Source organism: Culex pipiens, chromosome 3 (genome assembly GCF_016801865.2).
Source record: "Culex pipiens pallens isolate TS chromosome 3, TS_CPP_V2, whole genome shotgun sequence".
Lineage (NCBI taxonomy): Eukaryota > Metazoa > Arthropoda > Insecta > Diptera > Culicidae > Culex > Culex pipiens.
In genome coordinates, this window is record NC_068939.1 from 36,373,041 (window position 1) to 36,400,057 (window position 27,017).

At 35.1% G+C, this 27,017-nt stretch overlaps 1 protein-coding gene across 5 annotated transcripts in view; it reads right to left on the bottom strand.

The window, feature by feature from the left end:
* Window positions 1-1,516: 1,516 nt before the first annotated feature.
* The window catches only part of LOC120427559 (uncharacterized), a 34,398-nt gene continuing 8,897 nt past the window's right edge, over window positions 1,517-27,017 (bottom strand). For 4 of the 5 annotated variants that reach the window (XM_052710344.1, XM_052710343.1, XM_052710345.1 and 1 more), the window contains 12 exons: window positions 20,780-20,859; window positions 20,276-20,720; window positions 18,789-18,936; window positions 18,201-18,353; window positions 11,920-12,064; window positions 11,715-11,856; window positions 11,536-11,654; window positions 11,310-11,475; window positions 10,758-11,249; window positions 10,602-10,693; window positions 9,543-10,541; window positions 1,517-3,756 (listed from right to left, as the gene is read on the bottom strand). In XM_052710344.1, the coding sequence (XP_052566304.1) occupies window positions 3,405-3,756; window positions 9,543-10,541; window positions 10,602-10,693; window positions 10,758-11,249; window positions 11,310-11,475; window positions 11,536-11,654; window positions 11,715-11,856; window positions 11,920-12,064; window positions 18,201-18,353; window positions 18,789-18,936; window positions 20,276-20,720; window positions 20,780-20,859 (3,333 nt within the window). In that variant the 3' untranslated portion in view covers window positions 1,517-3,404. The remainder of the gene's footprint in view (window positions 3,757-9,542; window positions 10,542-10,601; window positions 10,694-10,757; window positions 11,250-11,309; window positions 11,476-11,535; window positions 11,655-11,714; window positions 11,857-11,919; window positions 12,065-18,200; window positions 18,354-18,788; window positions 18,937-20,275; window positions 20,721-20,779; window positions 20,860-27,017) is intronic. The other variant, XM_039592433.2, reaches the window with a different exon arrangement.

A 27,017-nucleotide genomic window follows, 5' to 3' on the forward strand; every position in this document is an offset into this window, starting at 1 on the left:
TTCTGTGTAACAGTTTGTGAAATATGCTTAAAGATGTTAGACTTTTTATAGATGTTAGACTTTTTTGCCTATTAATACTACTCTTTCAAATTATAATTCAATTAGTACGGCTGTAAAACACGGTTAAATAATTTTAAAAAGTACAGTTCAGGATAATTTGGCAGAATAAACTGAATCTTACTGCTCATATTTATAAGAATGCTAAAACTCTGCTAAACATTTTCTACTATAAGTTCATTTTAAATACATTTTTTAATATCTTTCTTCTCACAAATTTTTTTAAATTTTTTAAAGACAAGATATCATACAATCGACGAAAAATCGGAAAAACATGAAAACAACCTCGGAAGCAACGCAATTCCGGAATTTGTAAGAAGCGGCCGTATGGTCCCGTTTGGGTGGTTGCACACACACACACACACACATAAATATATTTTTGCAAACTTTGTTAGGGAGCGTTCTTTAATTACGTAACGCAAATCCAGATTTTTAAGCGAAGATGGCGTTACAAATGGTGCACGCCCGAAATGTAAAAATCACGTCAAAATGCCAACATAGCATTGGAGTCTACCCGTAGATGCTACTTCGTTATTGACCAGGACATCCAAAAATTGCTTAATGGACCACAGATGAAAAATAGGAACCAAACACCCTTCATAATTCGTCTTTAAAAGAAAAGTGGATATGGGACTATCCATAAACCACGTGAACACGTTTTTGGGAATCTCAACCCCCCCCCCCCCCTTCGTGGACAATTGTCCATACAAAAAAAATCTTTTTTGTATGGAGCGTGGACAATCGCTTACCCCCCCCCCCCCCCCTAAAGTGTCCACGTGGTTTATGGATGGTCCCTATGCGAGCCATGTGAAAGTGAAATTATTGACAACCGGAATAGATATTTAAAGCAAATAGAATCCAAGGGACCGTCGAGGAAGAGATTCTTCAAGCAAGAGAAAATATCGAGGAATAAAGACAACCGAAGTATGCAGTTTGAAGGGACTGAGAAATTCATCGGTACATGGGGCAATATTGATATCGAGGAGATCGACAGCCAGAGAGTCGACTGTACTAATATAAAGGAAAACCATATATAGAAGAGAAAAGGTCAATGCGGATGGAGAGCAAATCCAGCTCAGAATCCCCTCACAAAGACTGATAATTAGTGTGAAAAAAACAGTGAAAATTATGGAGAAAGACAAGAATAAAAATAAAAAGATAAAATGTCATCGCGGATGGATCGATAATCCCCTCACAAGGACATAAAAGAGACAGAGAGCAAGTTGAGTTGCCACTGACCCCGACTTTTACACATAAAATAACATGAAAAGAGCCCCAATTTGTCGATGATCGCACTTTTTTTTCTCTAGAATTGGTAGTTGGATTGCTGCTTCAAAGAAAATAAAACAACTCGCTTGTGTGGACGTTCACGTTCCTTTATTTATATTTCCATGGTACTTTAGAAAGTGGCACTAGCTTACATTTGATTCATATATATATTTTTCAGAACATTGCACCATTTTTGTTTTTTTATCTGTTCTCTTCTAGGCGAGAGATGCTTGTGTGTGTTTGTGTATGTAAGTGTAGGAAGGAGGGAGACAGGGTGTATGGGTGTGTGTATATATATACTTAATGCAGTTCGTCGTAGTTTGTTGTGGATGTGTTTGTGTGTGAATGTTTGTGAGTTTTGTTATATCTGTTTAAGTTCTATCGCTATCACTGAAACGCAGCTGTCTGATTTTGGTCTCCCAATCTCTCTCTTTCATTCTTTCTCCCTCTCTCTCTGGTTAGCGTTTTAACAACTAAATGTAGGGGATTTTGAAAAGGTGTAGGGCACATAATAAAAACAAAATTCTAAGCACGGCGAGCGAGATATGTTCAAACATTCGTATCTTAACATTGTCAATTGGGCTCTTCCATCATCTTCTTGCAATCGTAAGCTTTTCCTGTTGGGAAGCCTGGGAAGGAACATGTGAAATAACATAAAGAGAAGAGCAGAACCGCCAACTGCGGGACTGAAATTGAGCAACAATTTAGTGGTGGATTCAAGGGGGCAAACAAAACAAAACCAATTTTGGCAACGTACGTATCATCAGCTTAGGTAAAGAATAAGAAAAGCGCAAACCCTGAATTAAGCGTACAAAAACAAAAGTCAAACTTAAGCTAAGCTTATAAAGTAAAGACGCGAAGATTTGAACTGATAATATGGTTAAATTGTAGCCTTAACTTATAAGTAGAACGTCAACGTAATCGAATCAAACATATTTTTTGCTTACTACAAACTAAACTGTGTGTGTATGTGTGCACTGGCAAACAAGAAGAAAGGCGTTTCCCTAGCTCAACATTCATTCTGCCAGCTTCTCTTACCTTAGTGGAAAATTAGTGCTACTAAACTCGTATCTTAACGTGTGTGTGTGTGTGTGTTTTTTTTTGCTTTTTTATCTTTCTTTTTTTCGTTTTGGCGGAAGCTTTGTGTTTTTTTCAACGTTTTATCCACACTCGCGCGCTCACTCTCGTTCTCTCTTTCTCGCGACATTTCATTGGTTTTTCGTGGATTTTTTTTTCTTCTCCTAAAACAACACAAAAATGATTGCTTTCATTTTTTGTAAATGTCCAACATTTCCATTCGCTATGTTCATCACTCTCAACTGTTCCTGCGTTTTTGGCTTATTTATGCATAAAAATACATTGAGTTCTTGTTGTTTTTTAGTTGGTTTTATTCCTTTTTTTATCTAAATTGAATTACTTCGTGTATAAAACAAAAATAATTAAAAAGTTTACAATAGTAGTAACTAAATTGCTATTATTTCAGACGAGGAAAGTTTTCTGTCCTTCTCCCCCCAAAAAGCACTGCAAGTTTCAAGTCACATCGCTTCAAGACCTCTCCGATCGATGATCTGGCTTGACCACTATGGAAACAATCCACCCTTCTCGTGGGGAGGGGGCAAAGCCTCCAAAGTCGTCAAACCACACGCCGCCTAACAAGCACCAGAGTCCGCCCCCCTGGCGGAACCTTCCTCGAATACAAAAACACGGGACGACGAAACTAGATAGATCAAGATCCTGTGAGGATGCTGCGTAACGATTCTCTTTTCTTTTTAGAACAAAAAGTCTTTCGGCATTTTTGGTGGTGTAAAAAATTGGCTGCGATAAAAAATATGCTACGCTTTCCGCTCAAAATGTTCAGCCTAAGCACTTCTTTTTCACTACAAATAATCTCGCTTTTGAAGCATCTCAAATTTGTTTCACTTAATTTCTCTCAAACTGTTTTACAATTGTTCAATCTGCCTAGCACTAGCCCGATATTATTTGGGTAATTTTTCATTTTCTTACAACACTTTTGTTACTCGCATTAATTAAACTTAGTACTTTCTTTTCTGTTATTATTTACCTGCTGCAAACTCCGTCTAAACTGATCCATTCTCTAATGGCACAGTTGGTGGTGGTGGTTGGGGTGATTGTTGAGGTTGCTGCTGCTGCACTTGGGCCGGGAGCTTCGATGGATCAATTGACGTCGAGGTTGGGATTTGCTCTGTGCTGTTGTCACTACTACTGCTGCTACTGCTGTTGATTACGGCTTCCGGTGCCGCAAGCACGAGGTTGTTTAAAGTCTTGGTTGCTGTTGCTGTTGTTGTGGATAGGTCAGCTGCTGCTGCTGCTGCAACTGCTGCGTCCGATACAGTTGTTTGCTGTTCGGCAGCGGCGGAATTGTCGTTTTGCTGCGGCTGTTCTGGCTGCTGAGGATCGATGTTTATGTTGCTGTGAAGGTGGAGAGGAGTTTTATCTTTAATAAATTGTAATCGACATACGCCCCATTTTATATACTTTTTTTTAAATGTGATACAATAATTTATTCTACAAAAAGAAATTTTGAGTTATGTTCTTAAATGCTTTATTCTAACCACCCTAACACGCTTAGGACAACTCTAACGATCGAGAAAACTTAGATGTGTGTTCGAAGCTTCAACTTTTTAATATTTATACATGTGATATGCTGCCGTTCTACGCATAACTGTCCCATGTTCAAAAAAGTGCAACTGAGAAAAATGCGATTGAAATTTTTCGACCGATTTCTGTGTTTCTACGCATAATTGTCCCGTAGGTTCCTATTCGCCCTGTGTGTCCCTAATCACCCCAGTTAGCAGTTTATCACCCTTATTTGTGATCCTCTTGCTATACAACAGGTAAACAAGGCATAATGCTTAGTAAAACTAATGATTCCGTGTAAGAAAATACTTGGTGGGACAATTATGCGTAGAAGTTCAACGATGGGACAAACAGACTTGGTGTTGTTTTTGATGAGTTTCCGAACAAAGTACCAGATTTTATGTGTTTTTCTTAAAGTACACATCAGACTAAACTTAAAAATGGCATAAAGTCAAAATCGTCAAAAACTGACATGGGACAATTATGCGTAGAACGGCAGTGTGATACTTAAAAAAAATGGACATGCAATTTTAAATTTAGTTTTATTTTATTTTATAAAAAAAAAATTAAAAAATAGGATAAATACTTTAAATTAAATGTATAGCCGTCATCAGAAAAAAGAAAAATTCAAATTTTTGAATCACAGATGCAGTTGATTATCCGCAGGCCTTGGGAAAATTTCAAAAATAAATTGAAAAAAAATATGAAAAAATGCATTTTGAAGTTCAATAGGCAATAAACTTCTTGAATTTTACTATAATCGATTATCCGAAGACGATCGAAACTTAGGAAAATACTTCGTTTTATCTGTGATTTGTTGATAATTTTGAAATTTTAGTTTTTTTTTGATATCATAAAAAATCAAATAAAAAAAATTAAATAAACATGTTTGATTTTTCAAAAATTATAGAAACTTTGAAAAATGTAAAAAAAAATTAGAAATAGATTTTAATTTTTTTTTCAATTTCATTTTTTTAAGCTTTTAGAAAGTTATGAAATTTTTCATTAGTTTTTGAAATATTTTTAAATAAAAAAAAATATTTGCCTAAAATTGAACAAAATTTACACCGGCTTTATTACCAACTAGTAATCTGTATTTTCTATTTTGTTTTATTTAAATTTTTTATTATTTTTAACTCCTTGATTTTAAATTTTCATTTTTTTAATGCTATTAAAAAATCAAATAAAAAATTGTAAACTTTCAAAACATTGAACACTTTGGCTTTCCAGAAATTATAAAAACTTTAAAAAATGCAAAAAAAACATCAAATTTTGGAAATTATAAAAAAAAATTATAAATTTTATAAATTTTATAAATTTTATAAATTTTATAAATTTTATAAATTTTATAAATTTTATAAATTTTATAAATTTTATAAATTTTATAAATTTTATAAATTTTATAAATTTTATAAATTTTATAAATTTTATAAATTTTATAAATTTTATAAATTTTATAAATTTTATAAATTTTATAAATTTTATAAATTTTATAAATTTTATAAATTTTATAAATTTTATAAATTTTATAAATTTTATAAATTTTATAAATTTTATAAATTTTATAAATTTTATAAATTTTATAAATTTTATAAATTTTATAAATTTTATAAATTTTATAAATTTTATAAATTTTATAAATTTTATAAATTTTATAAATTTTATAAATTTTATAAATTTTATAAATTTTATAAATTTTATAAATTTTATAAATTTTATAAATTTTATAAATTTTATAAATTTTATAAATTTTATAAATTTTATAAATTTTATAAATTTTATAAATTTTATAAATTTTATAAATTTTATAAATTTTATAAATTTTATAAATTTTATAAATTTTATGAATTTTATAAACTTTCTAAATTTTATAAATTTCAGAAATTTTATAAATTTTAAATCAAAGATTTTTTAAATTTTTTTAAATTTTATAAGATTTTATAAGATTTTATCAATTTTATCAATTTTATAAATTTAAGAGAGTTTAAATTTAATAAAACTTAAAAAAATAAAAGCTTTTATTGATCCTTGCACTGTAACTTGGATTTGGCCCGCACTTTTCTCTCGCACTTTTGACAACAAAATTTCCAAAAGCTAGGCAACCAGCAGTTGTTTATTTACATTTCCAGTCGCAGTTTCCACCAAACTGGACATTCGCACTTTAAAATTGCGATTGACAGGTGAGCAACATCGGCTCGCTTTGATCATTTATTTAGAAAATTAAAATTTCCCAAGCCAGTTTGACAAGTCGCGATAATGCGATCGATAGCAATAATTTAGTGCGAAGTCCAAGGTAGTGAGAATTGCGCAATACATATTCAAAAAAAAATACAGATTTTTAATCTGATCCAATGTTATCTAATTTAATACATTTATTTACAAATTTTATTTGTTTTGTCAAATTTTGCATACACACCAAATTTTACAAATTTTACAAATTTTACAAATTTTACAAATTTTACAAATTTTGCAAATTTTACAAATTTTACAATTTTTTTCAAATTTTACAAATTTTAAAAAAATTACAAATTTTACAAATTTTGCAAATTTTACAAATTTTGCAAATTTTACATATTTAGCAAATTTTACATATTTAGCAAATTTTACATATTTAGCAAATTTTACATATTTAGCAAATTTTACATATTCTGCAAATTTTACATATTTTGCAAATTTTACATATTTTGCAAATTTTACATATTTTGCAAATTTTACATATTTAGCAAATTTTGCAAATTTTACAAATCTTAAAAATTTTACAAATTTTACAAACTTTAAAAATTTTACAAATTTAACAAATTTTACAAATTTTACAAATTTTACAAAAAATACAAATTTTACAAATTTTACAAATTTTACAAATTTTACAAATTTTACAAATTTTACAAATTTTACAAATTTTACAAATTTTACAAATTTTACAAATTTTACAAATTTTACAAATTTTACAAAATTGTAAACTTTCAAAACATAGAACACATTGGCTTTCCAGAAATTATCAAAACTTTAAAAAATGCAAAAAAAAACAAATTTTGGAAATTATAAAAAAAAATTAAAAATTTTATAAATTTTATAAATTTTATAAATTTTATAAATTTTATAAATTTTATAAATTTTATAAATTTTATAAATTTTATAAATTTTATAAATTTTATAAATTTTATAAATTTTATAAATTTTATAAATTTTATAAATTTTATAAATTTTATAAATTTTATAAATTTTATAAATTTTATAAATTTTATAAATTTTATAAATTTCATAAATTTTATAAATTTTATAAATTTTATAAATTTTATAAATTTTATAAATTTTATAAATTTTATAAATTTTATAAATTTTATAAATTTTATAAATTTTATAAATTTTATAAATTTTATAAATTTTATAAATTTTATAAATTTTATAAATTTTATAAATTTTATAAATTTTATAAATTTTATAAATTTTATAAATTTTATAAATTTTATAAATTTTATAAATTTTATAAATTTTATAAATTTTATAAATTTTATAAATTTTATAAATTTTATAAATTTTATCAATTTTATAAATTTTATAAATTTTATAAATTTCATAAATTTTATAAATTTTATAAATTTTATAAATTTTATAAATTTTATAAATTTTATAAATTTTATAAATTTTATAAATTTTATAAATTTTATAAATTTTATAAATTTTATAAATTTTATAAATTTTATAAATTTTATAAATTTTATAAATTTTATAAATTTTATAAATTTTATAAATTTTATAAATTTTATAAATTTTATAAATTTTATAAATTTTATAAATTTTATAAATTTTATAAATTTTATAAATTTTATAAATTTTATAAATTTTATAATTTTTATAAATTTTATAATTTTTATAAATTTTATAAATTTTATAAATTTTATAAATTTTATAAATTTTATAAATTTTATAAATCAAAGATTTTTTAATTTTTTTTAAATTTTATAAGATTTTATAAGATTTTATCAATTTTATCAATTTTATAAATTTAAGAGAGTTTAAATTTAATAAAACTTAAAAAAATAAAAGCTTTTATTGATCCTTGCACTGTAACTTGGATTTGGCCCGCACTTTTCTCTCGCACTTTTGACAACAAAATTTCCAAAAGCTAGGCAACCAGCAGTTGTTTATTTACATTTCCAGTCGCAGTTTCCACCAAACTGGACATTCGCACTTTAAAATTGCGATTGACAGGTGAGCAACATCGGCTCGCTTTGATCATTTATTTAGAAAATTAAAATTTCCCAAGCCAGTTTGACAAGTCGCGATAGTGCGATCGATAGCAATAATTTAGTGCGAAGTCCAAGGTAGTGAGAATTGCGCAATACATATTCAAAAAAAAATACAGATTTTTAATCTGATCCAATGTTATCTAATTTAATACATTTATTTACAAATTTTATTTGTTTTGTCAAATTTTGCATACACACCAAATTTTACAAATTTTACAAATTTTACAAATTTTACAAATTTTACAAATTTTGCAAATTTTACAAATTTTACAATTTTTTTCAAATTTTACAAATTTTAAAAAAATTACAAATTTTACAAATTTTGCAAATTTTACAAATTTTGCAAATTTTACATATTTAGCAAATTTTACATATTTAGCAAATTTTACATATTTAGCAAATTTTACATATTTAGCAAATTTTACATATTCTGCAAATTTTACATATTTTGCAAATTTTACATATTTTGCAAATTTTACATATTTTGCAAATTTTACATATTTAGCAAATTTTGCAAATTTTACAAATCTTAAAAATTTTACAAATTTTACAAACTTTAAAAATTTTACAAATTTAACAAATTTTACAAATTTTACAAATTTTACAAAAAATACAAATTTTACAAATTTTACAAATTTTACAAATTTTACAAATTTTACAAATTTTACAAATTTTACAAATTTTACAAATTTTACAAATTTTACAAATTTTACAAATTTTACAAATTTTACAAATTTTACAAATTTTACAATTTTTACAAATTTTACAAATTTTACAAATTTTACAAATTTTACAAATTTTACAAATTTTACAAATTTTACAAATTTTACAAATTTTACAAATTTTACAAATTTTACAAATTTTACAAAATTTAAAGCTTTAAAATAAAAAAAATTGAATTGTCTTAAAATTGAAAAAATAATTTGTATAAATTAGGAAATTTTAAAAGTTTTAATATTTTTTTTGGAATTTCAAAAAGTTTTTGAAATTTAAAAAAATAAAAATGTTAAGTATTTTATTTTTTTTTGGAAATTTTAAAATAGGTACTAAAACAATTTAAAATGTTTGGGAGTTTAATCTTTTTTTTTGAAATTTTTGTCATACTTATTTTTATTACATTCCAATCATAACTGTAAAAAAAACACATTCGAACTATTACATGCGGGCGACATTTTGTGATTTTTTTTTTTTAATTTATGCTCGATTAGAACGTTATTATGTAGCGCATTAGAAGTGTGCAACTGTGCCAAAAAATATGTTTGTGTACAACTGGCACTTACGACATTTTGAAAACTAACCCGAGAAATTACAAAAAAAGAACCAACATGTTTTTTTTCTTTAAATTTAGATTTATCTCGCGACTCCTACCTTTCAATCGGGACGACCTCCAAAATCTCCGGCATCTCCAGCTTATCCTCCTCGGCCATTGCCGTTGGTCCGTTGGTCGTCACCGTCTTCAGCCCGTCGTCATCGTCGTCGACGATCCGGGTACTGCCCCCGCCCAATGCCATGCTGGAAATTTCGTTGGCCAGTTGCTCCATCGTGGTCGCCATTGTTGGACAACTGCTGCTGGTGATCTCTTCAACCGGTACGGATAATGGCACATTTACGTTACTGTTCTTAGCATCGTCGGATTGTTCATTGTTGGCAGCCGTTACCACCACGCTGCTGGCCACCGCGGCGTCCTCCGCGTTGAACTCAGTGGCCTGCGCTGCCGTTGCAAACGGATCATCGTTGTTGCTGTTATCAAAGGCAATGTTTTCATTGTTGTCGAAGAAAGCCTTGGACGAGTCCTGCTGCTGCTGCTGCTGCGGGTCGCCACCAGGTGGAGCCGACGTAAAGTCCGTAAAGTGAGAATCAAAGTCGGCGAACCCGTCCGAGCCAAAGTTGGCCCACGCGTCCGTAATGCCATCGACCGTCGCATCCATCCCTTCGTGCTGCTGCTGGTCCTGCTGGTGGCTGGTTCCCCACGGGTCTGTGTTGTCCTCGTCCACGTCGGCCACACCCACCGAGGACGGCCAGGCGCTCTTGTTGATAAACAGGTCAATCGCGTTCTTGAGATCGTCATCGAACGGCCGGTGAGCGCCACCGCCACCGCCCTCGACACCACTCCCCTCCGGGTCGTCACTCTGGGCAAGAATGCGGCCTCGGCCGGTGTAAAAGTTACGCGCCTCGTCCGCGCCCTCCGTCCCGTCGTCGTCCTCGTCCTCGCCGAACATGTCGCTGTCCATAAATGCGTTGACCGAACTTTGGCAAGCCTCGTCGAACATCAGCTTGGACATCTGCTCGACCGTGTTGGTGAAGCCCAGCATCTCAAACGACGAGCTGTTGAGCGCGTTCATGCTGCTCAAATCCATCACAGTGTTGCTGGAAAAGGGACAGAGGTTAGGAGTTATTTCTTCGAGAAGAAGCCGGGACGGAACTTACTGAATGTAATCCTTAAGATTGTTCTCAATTTCCTTGGGGAAAATGGTAACATCGGACGAATAGTCTTTCTTCTGATATGGATCGTGACCAGCCTGAAACCAAAGCAGAGCAACCAATTAGATTTCCCCCATAAACCAACCTCCCTCCGCTCCTCACCAGGAATCGCTTCTGCACGGCCAGTATGGTGGCCAGCTCACCGGCACTCTTGCCCGCACCCTCACCCGCGCCATCGCCTTCGCCCTCGGACTCGATCACGCGCCGCCAGCGGGCTTTCACGTCGTCCGGCTCGCCCTCGAGGGACGCTTCGACTAAGGCACAAAACTCCTCCGACACGTTCATGTTCGTGACGAGCGCCTCGAACATCTCGATCAGGTGGCCCATGTAACCGAGCCGGCGGCACTTGCGGCGTTTCTGCGGCGGAGGCGGTTGCGGCAGTTGGTCCTGCTGCTCCTCAGCGGAATCGGTCTCCTCCGTCGGCCCTTCGGTGGAGGTAACATCGGTGTCGGCGTCGGCGTTGGAAGTTGGTGCCGTCGTCGTTGTCGTCTCTGGCGCGTCTGGCGGTGGTTGCGGCGGGGCCGGATTTTGCATCTCCTCGTTGTAGTACCACAGGTCTACCAGGCGGGAGGCAAGCTTGCAATCGCAGATGATCTTTGAGGGATAAAATAGTTAATTTTTGTCACCAGAAAAAAAAAACATGAAAAAGCTCACGTGTCGCTGTAAATCCGAGGTAAGCAGCTTGGTTTCGCCCTCCTTCTGGTCGAACGACTGTATGGCATAGTTGACGCACACCTTGGCCTGACTGTGCAAAAAATTGTTCCAACAATATTGCTTAAAAAGGTTGAGCAATGTACTATAAAAATCTGTTCCGCATATTCTGCAAGAGGAAGAAATTTTCAACACAATCCCTAAATAAAACCGCCACCAAAATACTAACGTCCTGATAACATCACTGTTCTCTGTTTCTATTAATACTGTAAATAAATTACAAATCTGAAGTCTCACATTTCCTAGAGGTGGTGAAAGTACTCCGACCGTGGTTATTACGTCGGGTTTCTGCAATCGAAAACGGATATTCAGCAATAGTCTTGAAAACGAGTCCTTAGAGAGACGCACCTGAGGCGGATTCGTTAAAATGGTGATAAACTCAAGCATTCTCGGGTGTATTACGTTGACTAAGCGTAGCACGACGGTGTCATGGTGCTCCTTCTCGGCGTCGATGACCATCTGGAGGGCGGTGTCGGACACCGGTTCTTGTCTAACAAACGAAAAATGCGAAACGTAATTATTGCAAATCGAATTCCACACGGAGCAACCGTACATGATCGTGTTCTCCAGCAGCCGCAGAATGATCCGGATGCCGGCCACGATGACGCTTTCCTCGTTGTTTTCCTTCAGGATGATGTCCAGCAGCATCTGGGTGGTGGCTTCGTTCTCCAGCGTGTCCAGTATTGGATCGGATGTTACTGGAAAATAAAACAAAACAAAACGAAAAGTTTGTAACATGGTAACGTAACCAGAAATTCTAATGACACTACATTACAAACTATTTGCAACTTAGAATAAGAAAAATCGCATTTATTTTAAAAGAAACAAACCAAAATATTCAACGCTAGAGTCAAATTAACACGGCTTACGTGCTCTTTTGCAAGTTTTTTTTTTATGCAACACAACAAATCACTACACAAATCAAAATCAAAGACACGCTACAAGATATCAATCGGGAACCGTTTCTAAAGATCTAATTTTGGAGTTAACAACAACTGTCCACATAAGATGTTTTGTTGTTGATTTTAAAGTTCAAAGAATCTTTTCTACTGTAAACTTTACGCAGTAGGGCTGGCCTCAATAAAGATGGTGATGTTTCAATTGCTGATCGATTTGGTATTTTCAGCAAAGTTGTAGTTAATTATTAGAACTATTCAGAAAAAAGTATTACGGAAAAATCAATTCCGTATTTTTTTATTTTACTTTAAATGACTAAAGGTAAAATTTTCAAAATACGTATTTTTTAATTATATTTTTTAAAATTATCTGGTACCGGAGTTTTAAATTTTTGAAAACAAATGATTTTTGGACAATATCGAGTATAACATTTTAAAATTCATAGTACATTATTTAAAATTACTTTTTTTGATCAGAGGGGCCACTCAAATCCCATTTTCGAGTTCCCGACCTTTTCTAGACTTTTATTGAACCTCGATTTTTTCTCCCATAAAATAATTGCAAAAACTGCTTATGAAAAAGTTAACACCTACTTATCACCGAACATAATTTCTAAATAAATTTAAAAAAATAATAGCTTCAGGAAAAATAGAAACATAACAACAAATGTATAAAAAAAAGTCCAGTTAAATGCGAACTTCACCTCTAACCATATGCAAAATTGTTTAGGAGACTCTTTAAAATTATTTGAAATGGCCTATATTCAAAAACTAGTTTGTCCTTTTTACAGTTTCAATCAAATTTCAATATTTTTTATATATTTTCAAAAAGAAAAAAAATACAGTTTTTCATTGAATCAGAGAAACGTTTGCTAGTCAACTTTTTTTTCGATAAATGAAAATCAACCTTTATCAAAAAAAAATTACCCAAACTAATAAAAATCTTAAGACAGAAATTAGTTAGGTTATTTAAATCTATAAACTGAAAAAATATATCAATTAGTTGAAATTTTGTCAAAGAATAAAATTTTGCCAACTGTATTGTTTAAAAAAGTTTCCAATTAATTGATTAACAATGAAACAATTAAAATAGTGGAAGGAACCTTAAATTTGTTTTTAAGTGCTTAAAACAAATTGAGGTTAATCGAATTGAATGTCAAGATAGAAAATAATTTTCCAAAAATCCTATTTTTTGCGTTACGTAATAAAAGAACGCTGCCTATACTTGAGAATCCAAACTATATCCCAATTGTTTTTTGCGGATTTTTGCGAGTTTAAGACTTTTTCCGAGTGGCCACCCTGTTAAATACAAATTCAAACTTCACATTTTTTTAAAGAAACTACATCGTATTGAAGCTACATGCATTTTCTGTAATTCTGTAATTTCGGAATACATTCGTCCGGCTTCAGCTGAAGATTCATGCTGTCCCATGTTGCATGTACGAGTGTAGACCTACGGAAAACCTTGCCGCGAGGAGAGGTGAGTGAGAAGTACACGAACCACCTACGACATAATTCCTCGGGCGGCCCAGGTCAACTCGAAGTTACCCCAGGCACCCCCAGTGCAGGACACATTGGGGGTAGAAAGTGGATAGAATTTTCAGTGAATACAATAATTATGACAATATAGGTTCATATAATCCTTGTTCCTTGATCTTACCTTTTGACACTATCAAACCTAGCAATATTACTATTGCATCTTACCATTCCCTTTTGACAGTGTCAACTTCAAACCTTCATCCATTGTGCAATTAACACCTAATTTCCGCTATATTCTTCATGCGGAATCGTCGTCTACTTTCTTCGCCTTATTATCACTTAACCACGACGCGATATTGTTCTCACATTTTTTGAGCTTCAACGACCGATTGTTATTCACACACTTATAAAAATACTTGTTCTGTTTCGCGGCTTTGTGAAAAATACACGTGTGTTGGCTTATACAATGACTTTTTCGGTCATCGTATGCTCGCAAGGTACATGAAAGAGAAAAAGAGAAAAAATGGGATAAGTACAATGTAAAATAAAATCGAACATTGAATAACATACTAACACAGAAAGAAAGAATAAAGAAACCTTATTTTGCAACTAGACAGAACTACTGACTTGTAACGAGAAGTTTTCGAGAAAACAACTGAAGTTGTGACATATGGGACAAGACAAACAACTTGAATAGTTAACATATATAATAAAACATATTGAACGTACCTTTAATCATATTAATAACAGTTATGCCCAAATTTCTTACCAATTTTTTCAGCAGTTACATTTCTACAATAATGTATTGCGATTCCAAGATTGAAGAATAGAGTACTTAAAGTTTGTGAAGTAAGGGACAAGTTATAGCAATAACAAAAAATAGATAGGTAGATTTTACTAAATTTTATCTTAAAATAATAGGAAAAATCTAGCTTGTTTTGAAAATAGCCAATGCACCAATTGCAAACATACAGCATTTCACGTTCACACCATATGGAGTAAGTGTGATAAACTATATGTCCACATTCGGCGCATCACCTTTTTCAAAATACAGGAAATGATAGAAGGAAGACCCCATTTTGTATAGTGGAAGATTTCTGCAACAGCTTGGATTCGGACCAGACATTTTGTCTGAAATAAGAGAGAAAGACCAATATTAAATTGTGGTATTATCACTAAATCCTATCATCCTTTCACCCCCCAAGACATGGTCTATCCTTCGTGCCTTCGTGTCTTGGGTGATGGCGAATTCTACCTTCTTCAATGATCTTCGGATCACCTCCAACTAGAATTCACAACAGGACCTCCCTCGGCTCCAGTTTACAACATGACAGCGACGAGAACACAGCCGAATGGGAGTTGACAGTATCAAATGCATGCTATACCCTTTGCTTTGCTGGATACTTACTAATAGCAAAGGGCGAGAGTCCTGCGACTCTCAGCAATCATGAATACTGCCCATTTGCCACCATCGTATTGAAGCTACATGCATTTTTGGCAAAAATTTTGGCGAATTGAAAATATTCTTTGAAGGAAAAGCACCCTTGCTATAATTATTATCGAAAAGCTAAAGCAGATATTAAACTATGACAAACAAACAAACTCGCACTTTTTGACAGTTTTCAGAAACGTCAGCCTGCATAATATTTTGAGTTGTTTGCGAGTTTGGCAAACTTATACGCTAAAAAGTATTAGTTTGTTTGTTTCTCATAGTCGAATACCTGCTTAAGAAAATTTTCTGCAATGTCCCAATTTTAGTCAAATTTGAATAGTTGATTGAATTACAAAGGGAACGACATGTGGGCTCATGGTCCTGAAATAGACTTGGACATTATTGGTAGCACTGCTCTGACTGACAGTTCTACCATGACACTTTGGTAGACCGGCTCTTAATACATAGGTAATAGAGTAAGATATAATACAATACTCAGAGTTGCCAGGTTTCTAAATAAACCTGGGAATTCCAGAGTCAGACAGAATAAAGATTAATCATTATCTGTGCCAGATTTTTACAGATTTTTTTTTCTTTCAATTATGAACAGCTTGTTGATTAAACTGAACGAACTTAATTTAAAAACGAAAAGTTTAGTATTTATTTATTTTAATGATAATGCCAGAAAAATTAATTACATAATTTAAATTTGACAAACTTTTGAATTCATTCACATATTTTCTCCGCTTTCCCATTAAGAATAGTTACATTTTTATATGTTACATTTTTCCAGATTTTTTTCAATACATTCCCAGACCCGGGACAATGGTCATATACAAGATTTTTTCTTTTTGTGATTCGATTATCCAAAGATTTTGTCCTACAACTATTGACAAAATAACTGCGCAGGCTCAACTCGAAGGGGAAGCATGAACTTTTGGTGCCCCAGAAACAAGGGCACTTAGAATTTTTCAACTGAGCAACTCTCTACGAAATCGGCCGATTTCGACCATTTTTATTTTTTGTATTTTTTTATTTGACTCAAACTTTGTGGGGGCCTTCCCTATGACCAAATAAGCTATTTTGTGTCATTGGTTCACCCATACAAGTCTCCATACAATTTTGGCTGCTGTCCATACAAAAATGGTATGTAAATATTCAAACAGCTGTAACTTTTGAGTGAATTTTCTGATCAATTTGGTGTCTTGGGCAAAGTTGTAGGTATTGTTGAGGACAATTGAGAAAAAAATAGGTACACGGAAAAAAAAATTTGAAGATTTTTTTATCAACTTTTTTTTCACTAAAACTCAATTTCCCAAAATACGTATTTTTTGATTTTCGAGATTTTTTGATATGTTTTAGGGGACTAACTAACTTTTGAGCTATAGAGAAACATGGTCAAAGCCGCCAAGTTATGAATTTTTGAAAAATAGTGATTTTTGGAAAAAAAATCCAAATTTCATGCAAAAACAAATTTGAAGTTATTTTTTAATGCAAAATTGAATTTGCAATCGAAAACTACTTTACAATTTTTTGATAAAGGGCTTCGTTTTCAAGATATAGCCACCGAAAGTTTGATTTTAGCAAAATATTTGCAGTTTTTCGATTTTTAAAAATAGTGACCATGAGCGACCATTTCTAAAAATATTTTTTTTTAAAAGTTCAGAAAATTTGCTATAAAATTGTCTAAGAGACATTGAAGATTGGACCTCGGGTTGCTGAGATACAGCCGCTTTAAGAAAAAGAAACACGAAAATTGAAGTTTTCTAAGTCTCACCAAAACAACACACCATTTTCTAATGTCGATATCTCAGCAACTAATGGTCCGATTTTCAATGTTAATACATGAAACATTCGTGAAATTTTCCGATCTTTTCGAAAAAAATATTTTGAAAAAAAATAAATCAAGACTAACATTTTAAATGGGCGTAATATTCAATGTTTGGCCCCTCAACAATACCTACAACTTTGCCGAAGACACCAAATTGATCAGAAAATTCACTCAAAAGTTACAGCTGTTTGAATATTTACATACCATTTTTGTATGGACAGCAGCCAAAATTGTATGGAGACTTGTATGGGTGAACCAATGACACAAAATAGCTTATTTGGTCTCAGGGAAGGCCCCCACAAAAATTGAGCCAAATCAAAAAATTACAAATAAAATCCATTTCCGGTTTTGGTAGAGAATTGCTCAACTATAAAAATTGAAATAATCGGATCGGATATTTTTTACAGGTATCATTTTTTCAGAATCATAACCTACAACTTTGTCGAAGACGCCAAATCGACCAGAATATTCCTTGTCAAGACATATTTATTTTTAATTTTCAGATTAACAAGCCCATTTTGTATGATCGTCCCACCCGTGTGGATTAATCGGACCGCGCACTGGACTCACAATCCAGAGGTCGCCGGTTCGAATCCCGCGGCGGGCGCTCTAAAATTCTTTGTGTAAATATGGGTATTCGGCGCCGTCGCTCCGTGCCATACTTTCATTCACTTAGGAGCCCAGGGCGGCGAAGTCCTTGTAGATAAAAAGAAAGACACTAGTGGTTGGTACTAGCAATGGTGACCGACAGCTATAAAGTCAACTTCGTTTTTATTTTGTATGATAATCCCGCAATATTGTATGGAAAAAAAACTAATGACGGACAAGTTTTCATCCAAATTCAAGTGAGTTATAAGTTTTCAATAAATATAGATGGGAGGAGCCTAATTTTCCGTTTTGCAGTAGGAGGAGCTTACTATGTTCATCTCAAAATGGGAGGAGCTTATACAGTACAACAACAAAAAATCGCAATATTCTGCCAATTTCCTAGTTTTAAAAAATGAGAAAAAGAGCAAAACAAAAATAAAGTAAAAATTATAAAAAGAAACAACTCGAGCTTACAACGATACACACGTCACGAGTTACGCTCGTACGCAGCCACTAACAAAACAAAAACACAAGAAAGAACGAACTAAACAATGAAGAAGACGAAAGAAGAGCAGAGAGAGCAGAAATCAACAGCCGCCAGGATTTACCTTGAAAGTGGGAGGAGATCTTGCCGAGAATGGTCGGAATGGTGTCGCTAAGGTTAAAGTTGAAAAGTGCGGTTTTCTTCAACTCCGCGGGCAGAATTTTCGACTTGAAACTGTCGATCCGTTTGCAGGTCGAGTGCAGCTTGTAGCTGCTGCCTTTGGAGGCGAAAGTGGCGGTTTTTTTTTTTCGTTTTTATTTGAGCGATTTTTGATTGATTTAGGGTAGTGGTTTGTTGGCGCGATTTGGTGAGTTTGTTTATTTATTGATTCAGACCGGGGGGAAAGAAAGAGAAAAGGAAAAAGAGTATCCAAATTGTTGTAATGTTTTTTTGGTGGGAATCTAAATTTTGAATTTTTATATCAATTTAAAGAGGTGAAAATGAATGTTTGTGTGTGTGTTATGTTGTCTCCTGGGTCGTTTTAGGATAGTTATTGACACATATAACACACTCACACACAATGGTTATGGTACAAATTGCACAATGATAGCAACAGTGATAAAGGTACTAAAAAAGCCACACACTCATCAATACCTACATGAAACAAAAAGGACTCTCTTTGAGTGGTGGAAGGAGAAGGGGCGTGGCTTACCTTTGTCTTGTCTCTCGTTCTGTCGTTTGCATCTGCCTATCTTGATAAGTTCGATTAAAAATTGTGCGACATTGTTGTGTTTCTGCGTTTCGCCTGGTAACTTTAGCAGGTTGATGATTGCGGCAATCAGGTTTTGCTCGTTAAGCCACTGTGGAAAAAGGGAGATAGAACATTGTTATTAGAGTTATTCCAGCTCAAACCAGGAATTTTTCTGGTACTTTTCCTAGGCCTATATAAGCCATTTTTATGTATATGGAGCCAATAGTACTCGAAAATAACATTTGAGAAGGGCGTAAGTTATTTTTTTTTTGTATTTTGCAATTTGAAAATTACTGTATCTCGAAGCCGTTGCATCGTATCAAAAAGTGGTCAAAGACAAACTTGTAGGAAATTGGACGGGCTGCACTGAAACAAAAATACACGCCATTTCTATGAGATTTCTTGATTTTTTTGTTTTAAAGTTAAATTTCAGGGTGATGTCACGATTTTTTTTCTTTCGAAATTTTTGGAGACATAGCCTAAGATGTTACAAAAAGACTGACGAAAAATGCAGGATGGTATGTCTTTCCTGAAAAAATACAAAAAACATTTACTAAAACTGTTTTTTTTTTTAAGTGATCTAAACGTCAAATTTTTTGAAAACCGATAGTGGGAATCGGTTTCCCAGACAATTTTACATAAAAAACTCCATATTGACAATTGTCCTATGTCCAATCCTTAGGAAGATACAGCGATCTAAAAATAAAAATGTCGAAAAAATAGGTTTTTCGATGGTTCTTGGCAATTTCTATATGACAGAGTTGGTTTTTCAGTCTCGTAAATATTTTTGCCGGAAAGCTCGTCTGATTTCCCATAAGTTTGTATTTGACAACATTTTAATTGAATGTATGGGCTTACAGATATAAGCTTGATTATATTGCTCATAACTGAAAATAGAACATTTTTTTTCAGTGTGGTAGAAACCTGGATAGTAAATAAGCTTACGTAAATATTAAAACGAGTCAAATTGAAAAGCTGTCAAAGGCAAACTTATGGGAAATTAGAAGAGCTTTCCGGTAAAAATATTTACGAGACTGAAAACCAACTCTGTCATATAGAAATTGCCAAAAACCACCAAAAAAAAATTTTTTTCGACATTTTTTTTTTTTTGTAACACCTTAGGCTGTTTCTTCAAAAAATTTGAAGGAAAAAAAATCGCGACATCACCCTGAAATTTAAGTTTTAAACTTAAAAATCAAGAAATCACATAGAAATGGCGTGTATTTTTGCTTCAGTGTATTTTTTTCAGAAAGCCCGTCCAATTTTCTACAAGTTTGTTATACACAAAAATGGCTTATATAGGCCTAGGATAACATGTCTACAAAGTTTCATTGAAATCGGAGAGGGTCGGGTGCAAAAGTACCAGAAAAATTCCTGATTTGAGCTGGAATTGCTCATTAGTATTTTGGTTACGTCGACCCCGCCCACAAGTCCTCGATCGAACCTACCTCCAACAGCTCCGACTTGAGCTCGGCGTCTTCGATATCGGTGATGTAGCAGAGCAGCAGGTCGGTGATGACCTGGTTGCCAAAGTGCTTCAGCATCGTGGTAAGGAAACCTTTTCTAGACTTGATAAACTCTAATACTTGTAGGCACACTGACTTATAAGAGAAATAATCTTGTTCGTTACGTTTTGATATGAGCATCCCGAACGTTTTGCAGAAGAACGACGTCAGCAGCGGATTGAGCGGCGGATCCCGGTGCAGGAAGCTGTACAGTTTGTTCAGAAAGTTCTGGTTCTCGACCAGGTGGGTCTTGAACGAGGGCACGTCGCTGGTCAGGATCTCGCACGCCATGTTCGAGTGCAGGAAGCGCACCTGGTCCTCGAGGTCCTCCGGCGGCTCCTGGATGACCAAGTCTATCAGCTCGTCGAACACTTCCGTGCGGTTTAAGCTACAACGAGAAGGAAACAGTTAAACCAACACCACACGAAGAACAAGGTATCAACTTACTATTGGAGCAGTTTTGTGTTTTGTGATTTGCATTCCTGCAGCACGTCCTCATATTCCAGCACATCTTTGAGCTTGAGTCCCTGCGAAGAAACAAAAGGCAACAATCAGTTATGATTCATACGAAGGGCCCGGTAACATAAGTCACAGACAGTTTGAAGAGGGCGCAACCAAGCGTGTAAGTTTCAAAAAGGTGTTCACCCCCTCCCTACTCCACACACGTCTTCCAGGGAAGATCCGACGACGACTTTCAACGACGCGGGCGAGCGAGCGGTGGTCTGGGCTGAGGTCACGGTTTATCGCACAGCAAAACACTTTACGAACAGAGAGGTGTTCTTTCTGATGCTTCGTTGAGAAAGGTTTCTTCTACGCTATACCTTAAAGTTTCAATTTCCATGCGTCACATCCCCGGTAGTTGCTGGTGTGATTGCCACCACAATTGGCGCACTTGACGCGCGACCCTAAATAAATCACTTCACCCTAAAACATCTGCGTAACGCTCAACACTAGCAGAGTTGGTGTATCGATATCCAAACCAAAACATGCCAATGTCGTCCCTCGAACCGTGACCGAAATTTCAGACATAACCCATAATGTGTATGAGTGAGGTGCGCGTCTCCCGACGCTTACGTGTTTGCCGGTTTCAGCTGGCTTAACACTGCGAATCAACGCCTAAAGGCATCTGGACGGTCCTGGTTTTGTTCCAAGTCTAAGAACCCCCATGGGGCGTCATGGATGCACTCTTCTTATCACCTGTTGTTGTACTTAGTTCAAGTAGGCAAAAAAAAAACTTTCTTATCTTGGCTGGCCGGTGTGTGTGTGTGGTGTTTTGCCGGTCTAAAGCAATTCTCGGTGAGCGGTTGATGGTGCGAAATAGATTTCAGCTTGCTTGATTTATTGCCTTTGGCCCAAGCGCGATCGGATGCCGATCTTTGCGGCAGGCAAATTGTTGGCACGGCTCGCCGTAAAAGATATGGTGCGCCACCTGTGTGTATACATACTTTTCAATTCACTTGTGTAGTAGGTAATAGACGATAGCACCATGCACGATGAGATGCTAGCAAATATGAGTCATGCTATACGGGAGATGGGGGTAAGACGGCAACCCATCCTAAGGTAAAAACTTATTTAAATACAAAATAAATCGTTATTTTCAACTCAAACTTAGTACAGATCCTAGTTGGACTTCTCCTTCATAGACATGACCTTAATTGATATCTTTAAAATAAACTTTTCTTTTCTTTTTATTGACGGCTACTATTTTTGCAACTTAGGTAACATTGATAAAAAATTATGAAAACCTAATATTTGTATCGGATACAATTTTTTTTTCATTGTGAATTGAAAAACTTTTAGGAATATGATCCAAAATATTTTTAAAACAGTTAATAAACAAGCACTTTTGTCGTACTTATCAAATTTTTGTTAACAAATCACTTATTTGCTTTGCAAAAGTGGCTAAATGTTCAACATCTTTAGGTGTTTGGCTAACTTTTATCATGTTTAGTAGTAAAACAAGCGCATGGCCGTCTTACCTCCACCTCCCCTACTGCTGTTTTACGCATAATTGTCCCATGTTCAAAAAAGAGTAACACTAGAGTAAATTTTCAAAACAACCCATGAGCCATGGGTTTCCTATGCAGATAGGACCTTTTGAAAATTTTATCTGGAACGGAGAAAAACAGGATTGAAATAAGTATGTCCCTAATCGCCCAGATAACAGTTGGTCACTATTATTTATAATCTATTTGCTATACAATAGGTTAGCAAAATACAATGCTTCTTAAAAATACTGTACTTGTTCGGTAACTGGGACCTTGAAAACGATTTTGTGTCATTAGCAAAATTGTAGGTATTGAAATATATTTAACTAAAATTGAATTGCTGTTTTTCTTAGTCGGGAAATCGGGAAAGTCGGGAAAAAGTCGGGATTTCGCCAAAAATCGGAAAAAGTCGGGAATTTGTGATTTTTTGTCAAAAAGTCGGGAATCCCAAGCATACTTCTTTGAAAATTATTTTCTAACTCTTAAGTAATTTTGTAATATTCTGTACAATTTTCAAATTAAATTCACTCAATTCTTCTTTAGTAACTTACTTTAAACTTAGGTTCCATTCGCCATTTCAATCTATTTGTGAATGAAAAAGCTATTGAAGACATTAAAAATCCTAATATATATTGGATGCATTTAACACAGATTCATTATATTTTCTTATGAATCAATAGATTTTTATTAATTTTTGTTGAGCAAACAAGAGGTAAAATCTAACTTAAATCAACACAAAGTGAATGAAAAACTAATGTAAAATAGAGCCTAATTTTATGTTTTTGTTTGATTTTGTCACAATGCATCGATTGAATATTTAATAAAAGCTTCTAACTTGAGTTTGGCAATGTTTTTTTCGTGGTAAAATATTTCATATTTTTTAACTAAATTTACTAATCCATTTCAAAGATTTTTTTCCAAATGTTTCCCTTGAACTTTTTTTTTGTAAATATGGGTCAATTGCAAGAGTTATCGAAACACTTAAATATCGAACAAAATCCAATCTTTGTTTGTCTTGAATGAAAATCAAACTTTTTTTGCGTTTTGAAAACATGAAAAAAATATTGAAATTGCAAAAAAAAACAATCCAAGACATTTTAATTTAGTTAATCTCACACAACCTACCACCACTGAACAACCCCGTTTCGCCACGCAGTTCACGAACAACGACTCCTCGTCGCCGGCCCGCTCCAACAATGGTTCCGAATCAGCCTCAGCACACAGCACGTCTGTACCCTTACAATCTACCGCTACCGTTTTATCATCCCAATCAGTTAGCGATGCCCCATATGAACCAGTATCTTCCGCTGTACGGTCAGATGCCAGAAGCTGTCCACCACAGGCAGAAATGGTCAACAATGGTTTAAGGTCTGCCAGTACACCCGCTCCACCACCAACCGACCCTCGTACGACTAACCAAGCTGCGCTGCATCGTGAAGAAGCGACAAATCTTCTGCTCTACTATCAAAATGTAGGCGGTATGAACACAACCATCGGAAACTACTTTCTCGCTATATCTTCCGCTTCTTACGACTTGTATGCATTTACCGAAACCTGGCTGTCAACTACTACCCTCTCGAGTCAAATCTTCGGTCCCGAATACGAGGTTTTCCGCTGCGACCGTTCTGCCGCTAACAGCTGCAAATAATCAGGCGGGGGTGTCCTTCTTGCCGTTCGCTCCAGCCTCAAGCCACGCCAACTGATCCCACCAAATTGCACATCTCCAGAACAGGTGTGGGTTTCAGTCCCTCTCGTCTCATCCACATTGTTTGTGTGTGTTGTTTATATTCCACCAAAATTTGACAACGATGCGACTCTCTTTGAGCAGCACAGACGATCTTTGACGTGGATTTTATCCAAGACAAAAGTCAATGACAGCATAATGATCGTCGGCGATTTCAAATTTCCGGGTATCCGTTGGACACGCACCCCGACGAACAAATTGCTACCAAATCTTGCTCTCACCCCCTCGAACAAGCTTAAACACGATCTCCTGGACGAATATTCGACTGCCAACCTGAGTCAGTTAAACGACATGTGCAACAGCTCCAACAACGTGCTCGACCTTTGCTTTGCCAGCTCGGAAGTACCTGTCAATTGTGCCCTCCTCCCAGCACCTTCACCTCTCGTGAAAGACGTACGTCACCATTTGCCCTTCCTGGTTTCTATCTCGTGTACAGTGTTTACGTTTAGTGACACGAACGGTAGTACCTTCATAGACTACCGCAATGGTAACTACGAAGGAATGAACGAATTCTTGGCAACCGTTAACTGGACTCGACTGATGGCCAATCTCGACGCCAACGAAGCTGCTGTTACTTGGACGGAAATTTTGACGCAAGCTATCAACAAGCTCCTCAACATCCACCATGGTCTACTCAACGCCTGAAGAAGCTGAAGACCGTGAAACGTGCCGCACTCAAGAAATATGCCAAGCATCCAACAGATCGTTGGAAAAACCACTACAGAGCTAAGAACCGGAAGTACAGTTTGTTAAACAACCAACTTTTTCGCCGCCACCTGAACCGCGTCCAGAGCCGCTTGAAACGTGAACCCAAAAAGTTTTGGAACCACGTCAACGAGCAGCGGAAAGAGACTGGTCTCCCAACCTCGATGGTACTCGACGGTGATGAAGCTACAACCACCGAGAGTATTTGTGACCTTTTCCGGCGCCAGTTCTGCAGTGTCTTCAACAACGAAACTGTAGCAGACTCGCAAGTTGCTAGGGCTGCTAGTAACGTTCCACTGCATCCTCCCATCGGACCTCATCCGGTGATAAGCTCCGAGTCCGTTCGTCGTGCCTGCGCCTGCCTGATGAGTTTCAACAGCTGCGGACCGGACGGTATCCCCGCGGTTGTGCTCAAAAAGTGTGGCGATGCACTCGCGGAACCGCTGGCTCAACTCTTCAACACCTCGCTTTCCACCGGAGTTTTCCCATGTTTCTGGAAGAAGTCGTTTGTGTTCCCTGTTCACAAAAAGGGGCCTAAACGTGACGTCCGGAACTACCGCGGAATTGCTGCCCTCTGCGCTGTAAGCAAGCTCTTCGAAGTCATTGTGCTAGACTTCATCAAGTTCAACTGTTGTGATTATATCAGGAACAGCATGGCTTTGTGGCGAAACGTTCTACCAGTTCCAATCTGGTCACCTATTCGTCCTTCATCCTACGAACCATGCAGAAACGGAAACAAATTGACGCCATCTACACGGATCTATCGGCAGCATTCGACAAGCTAAACCACCGTATTGCTGTTGCTAAACTCGAGCGACTGGGCTTCAGCGGTTCTCTGCTCGAATGGCTTCGCTCCTACCTCACCGGACGAGAAATGAGCGTGAAAGTGGGCGACGTAATTTCTGCCATATTTGCTGTTTTTTCAGGCGTCCCACAAGGCAGCCACCTGATTTTTCTCCTCTATACGAACGACGTGCACCCTCTGCTTAAATGTCACAAGCTGTCTTACGCGGACGACGTAAAGCTTTTCACTGTTATCGATGAGACCAGAGACTGCCAGTTTCTTCAAGAGCAGCTCAACTGGTTTGCCAACTGGTGCTCCGATAACAGAATGGTTCTTAATGCAACTAAGTGTTCAGTAATCACTTTCACCCGCAAACGCAACAAAATTTCCTTTGACTATACTCTTTCAAACACCACCATACCTCGGACTTCCTGTGTGAAAGATTTAGGCGTGATGCTGGATAGCAAAATGACGTTTACTGACCATATTACGTATATGGTTTCCAAAGCTTCCAAAACATTAGGATTCGTCTTTAGGATAGCTAAGCATTTTCGAGATTTAGGCTGTCTCAAAGCTCTTTACTGCTCGCTGGTTCGTTCTACGCTCGAGTACTGTTCCACGGTTTGGGCTCCCTTCTACCAGAACGCCATTCAACGCGTGGAGTCGGTGCAGCGAAAGTTCGTCAAATATGCCCAACGTCACATCACCTGGCCTGATCCTTTAAATCCTCCGAGCTATGCTGAGCATTGCAAAATGCTAAATCTTGATATTCTCTCGGTAAGACGTGATGTTGCAAAGGCAGTGTTTGAAGCTGACCTCCTGCAGTCGTCCATTGATTGTCCCGCTGTTTTGCAGCTGATCAATATTAACACCCGCCGGCGTGTACTTCGCAACCACTCCTTTTTGACGGTTCGCCGAGCTCTGACTAATTACGGACATAACGAACCAGTTTCTAGTATGTGTCGTATTTTTAACTTGTGCTTTGACCATTTCGACTTTGACCTATCCCGCGACACAATCAAAATCCGTTTCCTTAATTTCCTCAAGTCCCTTCCCTGACGATACACACGTAAATTTTAGAACACTGTGATATTTTTGTTTATTTATTGAGTTAGTTTTAAAAGTGAACCCGTCTTGTATCATTTGAGTTTTGTGTACTTGTTGATGCGAAAAGACGAGGTGGTTTTGTGCCTTTTTGAGAGAGTGTCTTGGATATGCTAGACACATCTCAAGGGGGCTTTTGTCCACCTCCTAATAAAGAAAATTAATGAAATGAAATGAAAATATGGCAAATATGTTTAAATAATATTTTCAACATTTTGCATAAAATACATGGAATCTTATGAAACTGATTTTTTTTTATTGAAAAAAAAACAGTTATACTGACATCTAGATAAATCAACATTGATTAAAAAAAATCAATATCAAAATTTACAAAATCAATAAAGGAACCTGGCAAAAACC